Raw genomic sequence first — 14,190 nt, forward strand, 5'->3', positions numbered from 1 at the left:
CTTCCCTCCCTCGACTTAAAGCCATTTCCCCTTGTCCTGCAGTTATCTACGCTTTCAAAGAGTTGACTCCCCTCCTGTTTGTAGGCTCCCTTTAGGTACTGAAAGGCTGCAATGAGGTCACCCCACAGCCTTCTTTTCTCCAGGCTGAACAAGCCCACCTTGTCTTTGTAGTGAAAGTGGTGATAGCCATGAGTTCTCTTTAATCATTGGTGGTTTCTGCTTGAAATCCTCCGAATTGTGGATTGTGCTGCTCAGAATTTGTGATGTGCAGAAAGAAAGCACTCAGCAACCAGGAAAATATGCAGTATTATTGTCTGTAAGCTTTTGGATGTAAAGCATACATGTAGGGTCTTGCTTCAGGACCTAATAGGAAAGACAACAAACCTCTGGTTTTAACTATTTCAGAGTGCTGTCTAGATCTTCCTGCCATGGTTACCACGTAATTATTCTCTTGTGATTTGATGGAAGGCAAAAAGTCAAGTTTCCAGCTCTTGGCCAGAGATGCAGAACTTCCTTTGATTCATTCAGCCTTTTTATTAATCTGTAATGATAGTAGCTGCCCTTCAGAAGTCAAAGCTCAGTACTAAGACAGGAAACCCCAAGCTACTTGTGCTGAGCAGAGAATTATCTTTATTATCCTTCTTTCTTTTTCTTCTTGACTAATAACTAAAACTTTTGCACTCACTGAATATGAACTTATGAATGGTTTAGTATAATTTGTCTTTTTTTTTTTTTTTCCCTGAAGAACTCCAGAGAGAACCCTGTGCAAAGCCTGGTGTGAACTGAACTTTCTTTTGGTTTGATCTAAATACCGTGGATACAGTATTCACTTAATTTTTCAAATCTTAATTCAGATTCTAGGCTGTCTTGTAACACACAGTTGGTGATTAAAGACATTCCTTTTAACTTCATTTTCCTTTGAATTCTGTGCTAGTTTGGGATATCACATTGTAGTGACTGACTATCAGACTTGGCTGGCTGCGCCACTCAGCTGCTCTTTCACTTCCTCTCCATGACAGGACAGGTGGAAAAAATAAGATGACAAATCTCACAGATGAAGCTAAAGACAGAGATCAGTTACCAATTGCTGTGACAGGCAAAGCAAACTAATTGGGGAAAAGTATTGTATTGCCAATTAAAAATAGAATAGGAGAGTGAGAAGTAAGCCTTTCACTTCCCAGCATTTGCTACCAAAATGTTGGCATGTAAACCCAACACACAGATTTATGCCAGATTAACATAACTAAGGTCTTTGGAAGTTTTATTGGCTATATTTCAAAGGAACCTACAGTTTCAGCATTTGAAAGTTCATAGATGAAGAATCAAAGTGACTTCTTTTGCCTGATTCTGTCTGTTCCAGGCTTATTTCTGACAAGTAGATTTCTGTAGAACTTGCCAGAGGTTACAATTATTTTAAACAGTCTTGGGCTCTGATTTATTTATTTATTTATTTTCTCCTAAATAATCTCCTCCATTCTGCTCTTGAGAATACTGTATGGCAAGCTGCTTTGCTGTATAGGTACTAATATTTGTCTCACACATGAGTAACTGTCAATAATTTGTATTTATTTTTTGACTTTTGAATGCAATAATTAGTTTTGTTCCACTGATTTTAATGTTTTATCCAATCCATCACAGCCTTGTTGGTCTATTTGGTGTGGGCCTTCTGTGATGGCATGCTAAAAGAAGGAATAGGCTTACTATGAGAATTAGTACATACAGCACATGAGCAGATTTTGTGTGGCTTTCCGCTTTATATATTTATGGCAGGTACGTAATGTGACCAAAACAGAGATCATTGAACTTTGAACAATGAGTTTATTTTTTCAGTTTGAGCTCAGATGTAACTCTGGCCTGGATGATCTGAAAACTTGTATCTTTCAACATTCAGAATGGCTTTTTTCATATAGGTCTTTACTTTAGATGATTATACATCTTTACTTTAAATGAGGTTGTCAGCTGAAGCAGTAGAAAGTGGGTGAAAAGGTTTAAACTATTTCCCTATTTGGTTTACAGACTAATGAAGCAATTGAGACTAACTCATTTGGTCCGTGCAGGCCACTTGTTGTATGGCACTATGAAGACAAATTCTGTAATGGTGCTTCCAAACACTTTGTCCTGTGCATGTATATCTTCAGAAGTGAGATACTTGTCTGTTGTAGTGTGTGTGTCTGTCCAGCACAGACAAAGGGCTGCTCTTCTGTATCCCATTTCCTTCCAGCTTAATTATTACAGAGTGCTCAGTGGGCTGGTATGAAACATCTGTACTGGGATACTTCTCCATGAGCTGAAACTGCTTCTGTATCCCTTTTTTTCTGTATCCCTTTTTTTCTGTATCCCTTTTTTTCTGTATCCCTTTTTTTCTGTATCCCTTTTTTTTCTGTATCCTTCCAACTGGCAGAGCAGTTACAGGTGTACAGTCCATGTGAATACCTAGTTTGTCCTTTCCTTGTCTTAGGAGTCTTATATGTACTTCGGAGATGTAATGGCTGAGGCTTGTGATCTGCTTTATACTTAAGGACAGCATAAGCAAAAATAAGGCAAAGCGTATTTTCTACAAGGATAAATGAAGGGAAAGTCACATCTGTTGGAATGATAGGGGACATATATGCTTAGGTATCTTTTCTGGATGGACAACATGTCTTCAAGAGCTTTCAGAATAAATCAGTGCTTTCTGATTTCATGTGTTATGCTACTTATTGTGTGTGTATGTGGTTTTTGTTGCATTCTCTTTATAGCTATGTTAATATTTTTATATTGACTTTGTATTACTTTGACTAAGCAGATTTTGAGTAGGAAAACCTTTGAGAAGGTTAAAAAAATAAGTGTTTTCTTGCAGTGGGAGATGGAAGAATGGGATATGCAGAAGATGCTCCCTATGATGCAATTCATGTAGGAGCTGCAGCACCAGTTGTGCCCCAAGCAGTAAGCCATTTATGTTTTGTGTGTGTTATTCATTAATCTCTTAGCTGTAAAGACCATTTTATATACTTAAATATGTAACATACTTCAGAGAGTTGCACTGCTGGCAGTATCAGTGGCTAGGATACTGTTAGTGTATGGTCTATATTGGATTTCTGGTTGGTTTGCTAAAGGCTGCATGTTCTAATAACTTTCCTGTAGACATATTTTAAATTGTCAGGTGTATAAATTAGTGCTACAACAATGGAATATTTTCCTTAATAAGTTGTTTTTGTCATAATTGAATGACAATATTTAAATATTTCTTTCCCAGGTTCTGAGATATTGGGCTTGTTGGAAAAATAATGTGCTCAGTTGGAAATGCAGAGCACATTTATTTATTTTTTTTTTACCAGCTTCTGGGAACTACTGATCAGCTGTAATTAACCACCTTTTTAATTATAAAAACAAAAAGAAGTTTCCAGGCAATTCTCTCACGTTGTGTGTTTCTTATCACTTATCTTAACATTCATACAGAGTAGTTTCATTTGCATCTGACACAACCCAATTATTTTACCTTACTTTGGAATTACATGAAATGACTGTGAACGTGTTTGCAACGTTGGTTTTGCCATGTTGTCATGTTCCTCTCATTTTCAGTGTTTTTTGTTAATTGAAGTAGTTATCTACTGCATAATAGCAGATAAACAATGTGGCAAAGCTGTTCATGTAATGTAATCAATGTTGGATCCAGCTTCTCTAGGTGGCTGGTTACATTCTAATTTCTGTTGTGTTCCAGCTTATAGATCAGTTAAAACCTGGCGGAAGATTGATATTACCAGTTGGTCCTGCAGGGGGAAACCAGATGCTTGAACAGTACGACAAACTAGAAGATGGCAGTGTCAAAATGAAGCCTCTGATGGGAGTGATATATGTGCCTTTAACAGACAAAGAGAAGCAGTGGTCCAGGTGGAAGTGATTTTCTGTTCCACTTACTTCTTCCACACACACACAAGGTGAAAGGGTGTGAATTTTAAGCAGATAGACTGCAAGGCCTGCGTTTGCTGCTGTCATTGCTTTCTGCTGCTCCATACCATGAAAAGTGACTCCGTTTGCATTACTACATCAGCAAGAGGAGGTTATGCGAAGTTTAAGTTAAATTAAAAGCAGAAAAAAAATATTGCATGAGTTGCACTTTGTCTCTTTTGGACTCATGTTTTCTTTAGTTTTGGTGTGTTGAAGTTACTTTTTTCTTTTTAGTTTTTTAAAATAGAATATTTTTTACGTTTAAACTTCTTTTAATGAGCTCTTTATAAGCAATTTGCCAAATAGGATAAAGTGTAAAATACTACTTGAAGAACAAATATAGTGTAAATTAGTGGTAATTAGCTGTTCATTTTTAATTTTTCTGAAATGTTACAAGTTAAGAGAAAGCTGTGTAAAATCCTTGGGGGGCAATGTAGATTATCTTCTTAACTCCTTTTTCTCAGCCTCTAAGCAGCAGAAAGTGAAGAAGCTAATCCCCTCTTTTGTGAAGTATAAGTGTATTTGAGTAGTGTTCAGAAAACTTTCTCAGACTTGTTAATAAGTCTGTCACCTGTGTCTGGGGATATGTTTGAGTTCCACAATGCAGCAAGCTCTGAAGGCCTTTCTAGAGATAGTAGACCTTCCAGTGAGTTGAGCTGAATGAGCAGAAACACAGACACAGCACAGCTGTCAGCTTAAACTACACTAGGCGTTTGTATGGCAGTGAACAAAGCAGCAGTCCTGTTCTGCTTCCTGCCAGAAAACACTTGTGAATGTGTTATCTGTTTTAATGAAGTGCACAGATCTGTACTGAGCTCTGGAAACAGCTTTTGAGCTTTATATCTCTTACATATTATTTTTTTCTAGGTATTCTGTGGTATAGCTTATGATTTGGATACACAAACACTTCAACTTTAAGATATCAAAATGTCCGCAAGAAAGTACAAATAAAGCAGTTAGTGTTACTGCTGCTTGCTGAAACCTCATTTTAGTGTTTGTTGAGTCGCTGTATAGTGGGCATGTAGAAATTAGTGTTAGAACATGAGTTCTAAATGAGCTTAGATCAGATATTGCAAAACATGCTTACTATTCAGATTTTCTGTATGTTATGCAAATTAATACTTTATCCTTGAATCTTAGCAGTGTTCTGTCAGCATGGTACTTGGGGATTTCTTGCCAGTGTAAGGATTTGAAAGTCTCATTTTGTGATTACTTTCCTTCTCTGCCAAATATGACCGACTTTATTCAAATCTGGAGTTTAGGCTTTGAAAAAGAAGAATGTTCTTCTTGAGCTATCTTTTTTTCCAGAGAGTTTCAAAGTACATTTTTCTGCTTTTCCATCTGACCTAATTATAGCAGCAGTTGTTTTTCATAGTACCAGTGAGTATTTTTATAAATAGTGTTTCATGAAGGACTGCTGGAAGCATGGCTATCCCATGCTGCTAGTGATGGTGTAGTATAGTTAGGACCTTAGAATTCTAAAGTCTTCGTATCTCACGTGCACAGTTCTGTACTCTGTTTTCTCTATTAGTGCAGGAAGAGGTAATGAGATTGTTTGGATTTCATTCAGTCCTGTGATTGTTTTGTTGTTCGTTTGTTTGATTTCAATTTTTTCCCCCCAGATTTTTTTTTTAAAGTCTTTGATCTGTTCTGAAATACTTCATGATTTATTTTAAGTGTTAAAAACATATTGGTGTAATCAGAAGTATGACCTTACATTGGCATAGAGGCTTTTTCTTCTGATGTATGTTTAATTTGCTTCAGACTTGGAAATCTCTGTGAAAAGACATCTCTGAAGTCCAGTTATTACAATATCTCCGTTCTTAAATTGTCCTTTGTTCTGAAGAAAACTCCCATTCCCTTCCTGAGGATAACTGCCATATTGTAGACTTTAAAGGAGGTGGTTACCTGTCTTTTTTTTTTTGATACTTTTTCTGATTGGTTGGACCAAAGTGCTGGTCAGCCAACTGCTGCTAAGGAATCTCCTAATAATAATTCAGTATTTGCTATCTATGCTACTATCAAAGAAAAAAGGTGTGTGATTTTTTTTTTTTTTTCTGGGCTTCTTAGATTTCAGTTTATCTTTCCTAAATTGTTGAAGACCTGTGAGTGGAGATCGATGAAAGACTAACTTACTCTTCTGAAAGAGCTTATTTAGATCTCGCTGTAATAAAGAGCTGTAGTATAAGAGAGGCTCCTGTGGCTGTAGATCCCAAATTAAATGGATTTGAATGGTGTATACATATATTTTTAAGAGGACTTCAAGAATCCATTATCCTTAGCTCAGTTCCCTTCGTTAACATCACACCAAGTGCTTTCATTCCTAAGGCAGGGAACTGCTTCATCATGTTCAGTATTGGTGTTTCACAAAACAGTCATAGCTTGATAGCTTCTGATTCATACAGTTGAGGCCAAGATCAATTGATGCTGTTTTGCAATGTGTATTTCATTCTGCTGGCTAATTGCATTAGGTGAAAAGCTGTGAATGTTTTTCTTTAACATTTATGTATACACACACACACACACACACACAATAATGCACGCATGAGCTCAGTTTCTCATAACTGTAAAAAAATAAGCACTGCATAATTTTAACACACAGATGATGGATTGTTTTGGGCTGGCATGCTGCTTTTGGATTAAGAAGTAGTGAAGCCTGGGTGAAAAGTCCTTTGAGGGAGGCCAATCCCCTTACTACCAGTGTATGTTTGAACAAACAGTATGAAAATCTCTATTTTGAAAGTGACATCTAAGATGTACTTTCTCCTTTTTTGTTGGGAACAGCTTAAAGCAATGGAAGATTGGTTATCACGCTGGCATGTCAATACAGCTCATTTGAATTCTAAGTACAAATACCATTTTGTGAAAGAAAAAACCTTCAAATACATTAAGTTAGCTGGCAAAAACTTTGCCAAAATTTATATATGAGTAATGTGCCATCTTTAATACTTCCAGAGCAAGTATAGGGTTTCTTTTTTGCTTTCAATTTTTTGAGGGTCTAGCTTGGGTGTGAAGGATCCAGAAGTAGTTTGTCGCAGTAAAAGACCAGGCTTTTGCAAAGCTGTGAGAGTATGTGGTGGGATTCAGGATGCAAATCACATCAGCTATGAGGCATGTTGAGATTAAAGCAGCAGTAACAGTAGTCATTCTTTACATTTTTTTTTTTAAGTAAATATCAACAGGAGGCACAGCTCCTGGAAGCATTGAGGAAGAATGGAGTAGTTGGCTAAGAGTCACCTGCACTGCATTGTAAACTCTGTATCAGAGGTTCATTTATTTCATCTGTTCAAAGCAAATAGCTACTTCATGAAACATGCAAATACAGAGACCTTCCAAACATTTGGCTGTAAACAGATTTTATTTTACTGCTGCGAAGATTTGTCCTCCCTTTTGCTTTTTTCTGCTTTTTCAATTCCTGTGACACTCTGAAGCTGTATTAACAATACCTACACTATAGAAGGCAGTGCAAAGTGCAAAGAATGCAAATATTTTACCAAATACAAATCATAAGATTTGTATTCCAGCTGCATTAGAACTGGTTGCAGAAGCCTTATCAGTTGCTTTTAAAATGATGTGCATGTTGCCATTCCACGCTCTATGATTTGTGAACAGTAACGCCTTTGTAACTTCAAAGCTTTTGCTTGTGTGCACGTAGCACTATATTTTCTGTGGGTTAGTTTGCATGATAGCTGGAAATACTGGTGTGTACTGAGCCAGCAATCACATTAGTGAAGTTTTTGTTAACTCAAACATTAGCTTTGGCTAATGAGAGCAATGCACTTACTAAAAGAAAAAGTGCAGTAAACTCAGTTTATAGATTGCTTGTGCCTTGTGGATGAAAGGGGAAAAGCAAACACTTCTGATTAAATTTTCCAATGTTCGTAGTGCCAATGCACTGCTTTTAGATTTGATGGGCATCTGGCATTCAATTTAATACTTTGGAAATATTTAAGCAAATCACCGATTAAGATAACTTCACTGTTGGAATATGGGTTCTATGGATTCCCTGTTTCAGTGTGTTTTATAGGATGTGTAGAAATAAAAGCCTGCATTCTCCTGTGTCATCACAGTGATTTAGAGACTTCTTGAAGCATCCTTTCTCCTCCTTGAATTTCCTTTGATGTAACAACTCCCTTTCTAAATCATACACTATGATTTAGTGTTTCAGGAGCTAATAGAGTTCCTCTGAGAAAGAAATAAAATAGTTGATGTAGACTTTATGATATTGAAATGAGGTTGATGGGCTGGATCTTTCAAGGTCTCTTCCAATTCCTGATATTCTGAATTCCCAGCTTTTTTGAGAGACTGTAATTACAGTTAAGCTTGTCTCTTTGGTAGCTACCATGACTGGTTTTTGCCAATACTGTCTAGTAAGCTGGCTCAGTTTCTTGCCAGTATGGAGCCAGTGGAGGTTGGATGACAGGCAGCTGTGTAACTTTCAAAAATTACTGATTTTGGTGATGTGGGAGACATTCACTTGAGTAAACGATCTATTTGAAATAGAGGAGGGACTTGTATTTCACAATAGGTCACATAATTGAGACAATATGAGATTGCTGTTGCCTTTCCTTTTTGACTAAATGCTTGAAGAGATTTCTGAAATTTTGCTGATTTGTTTGAGCCTTTAAATGTGTTCTGACACAGGAACAAGACTTTTCAAATGTCATTTTCAGAAGGATTAAAAGTATAACTACGTGTGTTTTCTTTCTGCAGGGATGAATTGTAAAAGCTACATCATCTTGACCCAAACATAGTGTTACAGTGGACTGCTCATCTCCAGTTCTAAAAGCTTTTTGAAAACCAACAGCATTGCAGCTTGTTTTGGACTTTGTTATACCGTTGTTATCAGCATGGAAAAGCGTGGTGTTTGTTTTATTTTTTTAGATGCTCGAGGCAAATCTGATAAAGACATGGTAAAAAGTTTTATGTGGGCACTGTTTTATTTAACATGCCTTTATTTTACTTTCATCTGTTTGAAGTGAATTTCTGCAGATGAACTGCGGATGAAGATCTATAGCTTGTGAACTCTAATTTTGATGGGGGTACTTGAACACTCTCACTTCTCTTGGCTCCCATGTCCCTTGGTAAAACTGCTTCTGTGCACCTTATGACACTACATAGGCAATACCAGGTTTTCTGTGTCCCAGTGTCTGCTAGATGCTACTAAAAGGAAATGAACAACTTTTTTTTTTAAGCTTTTGACATGGTGTCATAGACTAGCATGTAGTAGATACAATCAGCTGCTTTATTACCTTAAAATCAGGCATTTGTATATATTGAATTTAAAAACATCAAAGTTGGCTGTTCTTACTAAATATTGCTGTTTGAGTTGGGCATAAAAGACGTGGTTTTCCCTTTCCTTCTAAAATTAGTTAATGAAGACTTGAAACTCTCTTCTGGTTTACAGCTCACTGCTGTTATGGTAAACATAGATTTACCTCCAAAAATATGAGAGCATCCCAGTCACTGGGATAATAAGGCTAAAAACAAGAGGGAGATTGTGCTTGTGTGGAGGACTACGATCAGTATGTGGCTGACATACAGATCTTTGCATTATTTAAAAATAGGAAACAGATCAATATCTAGTCTGGTTCAAAGCGAAAGTTGCTTTTGACAAGGCCACATGCTGAATGTTTCTTTTTTTTCTGACTATGGACACTCTGGAAAAATTCCATTCTTTTGAAAAGCAAACTGTTGTTTTGCAAGGAAAATGTGATACATGCAGAATGAGTAGAGAATCCTGGACTCTTACCTACGGTTGTTCAGTTTTCATATAGAAGAATAGTTGGAAGGCTATAAATCTTTTTTCTGCCCCAAGTTTTCTGTTTTGGTATTGGAGAATGCAAAGCAGTACAGCAAATTGAGCTGCTTTGGAAAAGTGGAGAAGCATGTCTGATTCTTCTTGCTCAGATTGGAGCAACTGGGAAATATTGTAGGCAGCATGTTGTTGTTTTCTTCTCAATGATAGAAAGGATTATAGAATAAAATAACCAGTATAAACACAGCCTTCACGATCACTGTAAAATGCATTTGGATGTCTGTGGCAGAACAGCGATATTTTGTGATAGGATTAATCACGGAAAGCACAAAGTCTAAAAAATTCAAAGGCCTCTGGATCTGAAAGAGGTAACGTTTTAAATAACCTTCCTTGTGAAGGTCGGCACAGTCCTGTTCCTGTGTGAAAGTGATGTATCAATTCACATAGATGTTTGGAAGTCAATATACCACCTCCTGATCTGACCGCAGCCTGGGAGCACACACACAAGGATTACTCTTATAAAGGAATTACTACAGCGTGTATTCTAGACAACACAGTTCAGAAAAACCCATCTGTGTCTGATGAATTTGTACTAACCCACAATCAACTGTGAATCTAGTTGTTGGTGTTGAAGTGAACTATCTTAAATGATGCATGCTAATGTTCAGCCTTTTGGTCACTGTATCATTCAGTTTGAGTTCAGCTTTATTTACATCATCTCACTAATTTAATCAATCAAAGGAAAGATAAGAGCTCAACTGTCTCCAAATTCTTGTCTCTGGACACAGTAACAAGCTAGCCTGAGGCAGGAGAGGTGACAGAGCTGAGACCTGGCAACAGCTCTGTGAGGAGAACACTTCAGGGACCAAGGCTGCAACGAGGCACCCGTTCTGCAGAAGGAATTGGTGGCAGTCGGGGTACTTGGGCAGGGCGGAGCATGCAGGGGCAGCATTTAGGAACTGGGGAATGAAGACCCCGCCGTGGTGGAGCGATGGTTCTGAAGTACGAGCTTCTTGGAGAAGAGGACAAGTTGATGTGCAGAAGAGTTGAAGAGCTTGAATAAATGCTGTGTGAAATGTCTGAATTGCTACTTCGCCAAATAAATTGAGAGGAAGCTGTATTTAGATGTCTGGGTTTATTTCTTTATTTCTAAAATCTTTGCCTTCGCAGGACTTTGCACATCCAGTAAGAAAGCAAGCCTATATAAGAAGTGCTAGATGACCAGAAATTAGTCCATTTTTAGTTAATGTGCTGCAGCACATGGCAGCAGTTACCAAGTCTGGTGTGTAAATGCAGTTGTATGGTGCTTATTGGAGTTTCTTGCAGTGGACACCAGTGTGTTTGGAGAGCAAGTGAGTGGGTTCTCACCAGGCCTGTGAGTTCTCTGTGTGTGCAGTGTTGTTCCTCTGTGGCTGAGGGTAGGTGCCTGGTCTAGTTGTAGGGTTCTGTGCTTTCCTTTCTAACTACAGGGCTGCTAGGTAGTTATAGACATCGCTGATCCAGTGCAGTTGTGGGGAACAGCATGGCTGAAGAAGGTTGTCCTGAATTTAATGTCAGTGCTATCTCCTTTGAGCATTAGTTTTTCATACCTTCCAGTTCCTATGTTGAAATTCCCTGCTCTATCATCTTTAAAATGCATTTACATGCTTTGAAACCTATAAAAGATTATTTCTGCCATGGCTTTCTATGGTGGCTCAGTGCTTGCAGGCTTCTCTGTGCTCCAGAGGTCCAGAGCAGCATTTGGTGCCCTGAGGGGGTTTCTGCAGTATTGCATGTGTACCCATAGCTCTGTGTTCTTGCATCCTACCTGAGCTAATCAGCAGCTGAAAAATACATGGTAAAGATAATTCTACACATCTCCCCCTCCCCCACGTATTCCCTGTTTACAAATACTTTTGCCTTTTCTTACTCTGGCCAAACTGTTTTGTCGGCTCTTTTTCTTTCATAGTAATCACAATTTATTAATTGCCTCTGTGATCTGTCAGGTCTCTTTGAATCTTTTCTAGTTTTTTCCCATTGCCCAGTGCTATTTCAGCTTTTGCCATTAGAAAGCAAAACAATCAGTTCCCGACATGGGGAGGCCATTGTGTTGTGCTGTGTTTGTGCTGCCCTGTTCCCCGCCACCTACCCACCGTGTGCAGTTTGGACTGGAACTTTATGCTTTATTTAGGGTTTAAAAAACAAGTGGAGCATCATGCTGATCTGTCTCAGCACTCTTGTTTTCCAAATGTGCTTCTGCAACTGCCCCTCCCTAATATTGCAGGACCATGGAATGTGTGGGGCCTTCAGGCCAAGACTGTTCAGAATGGGACTAGGTAGAAAAATGGGATTCCAAATTGCAGATAGAATTCAGGTAGGCACTACCTGGTACTTGAAAATGGATTGTACACTTATGTGTATGTAAGTGTCTGAAAGGCAAAACAATTCAAAATAGAGAAAAGCAATCTAACCAAAATGTGTGCCTTGATCAGCATTAAAACACCAATGAAACAATTTGATGACCTCTCCTAATACTCAGAGAAGTAGCATCCATAGGTGTATGCCATCAGAACAATTCTGTGTTCTCTGTTTCTCTGGCTAAGGGACACCGGTGCTGGAAGGCAGCTAGGCTGGGCAGTCTGCAGTCAGCCCTGGGAACTGCAAGGAGGGCTGCAGGAGCAGTGGGCAGGGCAGAGAGCATGGCTTCCTGATGTGCTCAGGTGTGCTCCTGCTCAGTGATTTGGTGTCACTCATTTGAAGGCAAATAATTTGTAGAAAGTGAACATTACTGAGTTTTGTACAAATTGCAGGAGTTGAGCTGGCTTTGTTTTGCTCTTAATCTGTTTGAGGACGCCCACACTTTCTGGTGAAGCGCAAGTTTTTTCTTAATGTCAGACTAGCTGGGGAGTTTCCAGTTACCTTAGTGTGTTGGTCTGCATAGCAGCAAATCCCACCACCACCTCTTAGAAGTCTCTGGGCAGACAACTGCAACACATTGGTAGCTGCTGCCAAGTGCTGCACTGCTTTTCTTGCTGTTCTGGAGAGATGGTGAAGAAGGATTTGCTGTTTCATTAAACTGCAAACAAAGCCAAACAGTGATTTTTTTATTTTTTTTTTCAGTGATGGGAAATGCACCCTAAGCAGGTGGGCAGTGCATCTTTTCTGGATGGCTGTATTTATAATGCGATCTTTTGCGTCTTGCACAATTTGCCATGCCTGCTGTAGAAAGAGCCGTGCTCCCAGGTTAGAAATGGATGATAGCAGCAGAGAGGCTTCTGGATGCCATAAATTGCTGCAGTCTGAACGATCAGACTCTTCCTCACTCAGCAGCAGGGCCCTGGGAAGCAGTGCTGGCAGCCCAACTTCCACAGCTGCTGTGCTGCATGGCTCAAGCCTTGCTCTTGATGCCAGTAATGGATAAAGAGGGGAGGTCTGTCTCCTTCGCAGCCTTCCTGCAACAAAATGTCCCTACGTTCCCCCCACCGCATATCCCAGCTTCTTCTAAGGCCATTTCATAGAGGCTGCTCTACACGCTTCTGTCTGCCCACAGTATTGTACTTTGAGCTCTTCTACCAGCTGAGAGGAAGTTAAGAACATTTAGCTGGTAGCTGAAGATAAATGCAGTGCAAGAAATGTATGAATAAAATAGGTTTATTAGAGCTATTTTCCATAAAGTAATCAGGACTGAGCAACTCAAAGAACTATTTGTATACATGGCAATATTCTCGTAGACTTGAAGATACTGAAGTAAAAAGACGACGTACAAAAAGATGCATGCCTCGTCTTGCCTCCATTTCTATTGGGACCCATGATGAATGCAACATCCTTGGACAGTCAAACAAAGTAGACAGCACGGTGTCTATATATATATATGTATATATAACATGTACTGTACACAATTTACTGTTAACACGTCTGAAATTCACTCACACAATTACTTGCTCTAATTCTATGAGAATTTTGCTGGAATGGGGACACACTGCTGAAGCCTTCAAGCTTTGCAGGGAGCTAAGAATTAACCAGCACGAATCCCTTGCTGTGGGGAAAGCGCGGCCGGATTTTAATCATTCTGCCAGAAGCGTCAGTCTCACTGACTGTGCCTGTCTGCCTAGAATTAACTTTGGTTTTTACCCAGCAGAATACCAACACTGCTAACCAGTCTGTGTAGCAAGGTTGGGGCCGGTGCCTTGAAGAACAGCCACTGCCAAGTGCTCTTTCACAGAGTGGAGCTCTTTTTGTACCCACATCGAGCTGTGGGTACAAAAGGCTGAAGCCTGCCATATGGGGAGAGATGTAGCTCTGGGATCACATACAACAGCTGTCAGGCACTGGTAAGTCCCAACTTTGAGTACTTACTCTTTTCATTTTAGCATTTAGTAAGCATGACTTTGTTAGCTGCTCAGAGGTTTAACCTATGAATGAAAAATGTGTTCCGTTCCTTAAATCCCAAATGTCAATACAAATGCTGGTGCTTAGATGGCAATTGCTTTTAGTTAACAAAGCAGAACAATTTTTTTTTTTTTTTT

General features: G+C 39.0%; 1 protein-coding gene across 1 annotated transcript in view; it reads left to right on the forward strand.

Annotated features, from left to right (window-relative positions):
- Positions 1-10,805, forward strand: part of PCMT1 (protein-L-isoaspartate (D-aspartate) O-methyltransferase) — a gene marked incomplete at its 5' end in the record, with an annotated part of 35,449 nt that extends 24,644 nt beyond the window's left edge. Inside the window, 3 exons of the mRNA XM_031552204.1 lie at positions 2,840-2,925; positions 3,701-3,870; positions 8,641-10,805. Of these exons, the coding sequence (XP_031408064.1) occupies positions 2,840-2,925; positions 3,701-3,870; positions 8,641-8,653 (269 nt within the window). The remainder of the gene's footprint in view (positions 1-2,839; positions 2,926-3,700; positions 3,871-8,640) is intronic.
- Between the last annotated feature and the right edge of the window lie 3,385 nt (positions 10,806-14,190).

Source organism: Meleagris gallopavo, chromosome 2 (genome assembly GCF_000146605.3).
Source record: "Meleagris gallopavo isolate NT-WF06-2002-E0010 breed Aviagen turkey brand Nicholas breeding stock chromosome 2, Turkey_5.1, whole genome shotgun sequence".
Classification (NCBI taxonomy): Eukaryota; Metazoa; Chordata; class Aves; order Galliformes; family Phasianidae; genus Meleagris; species Meleagris gallopavo.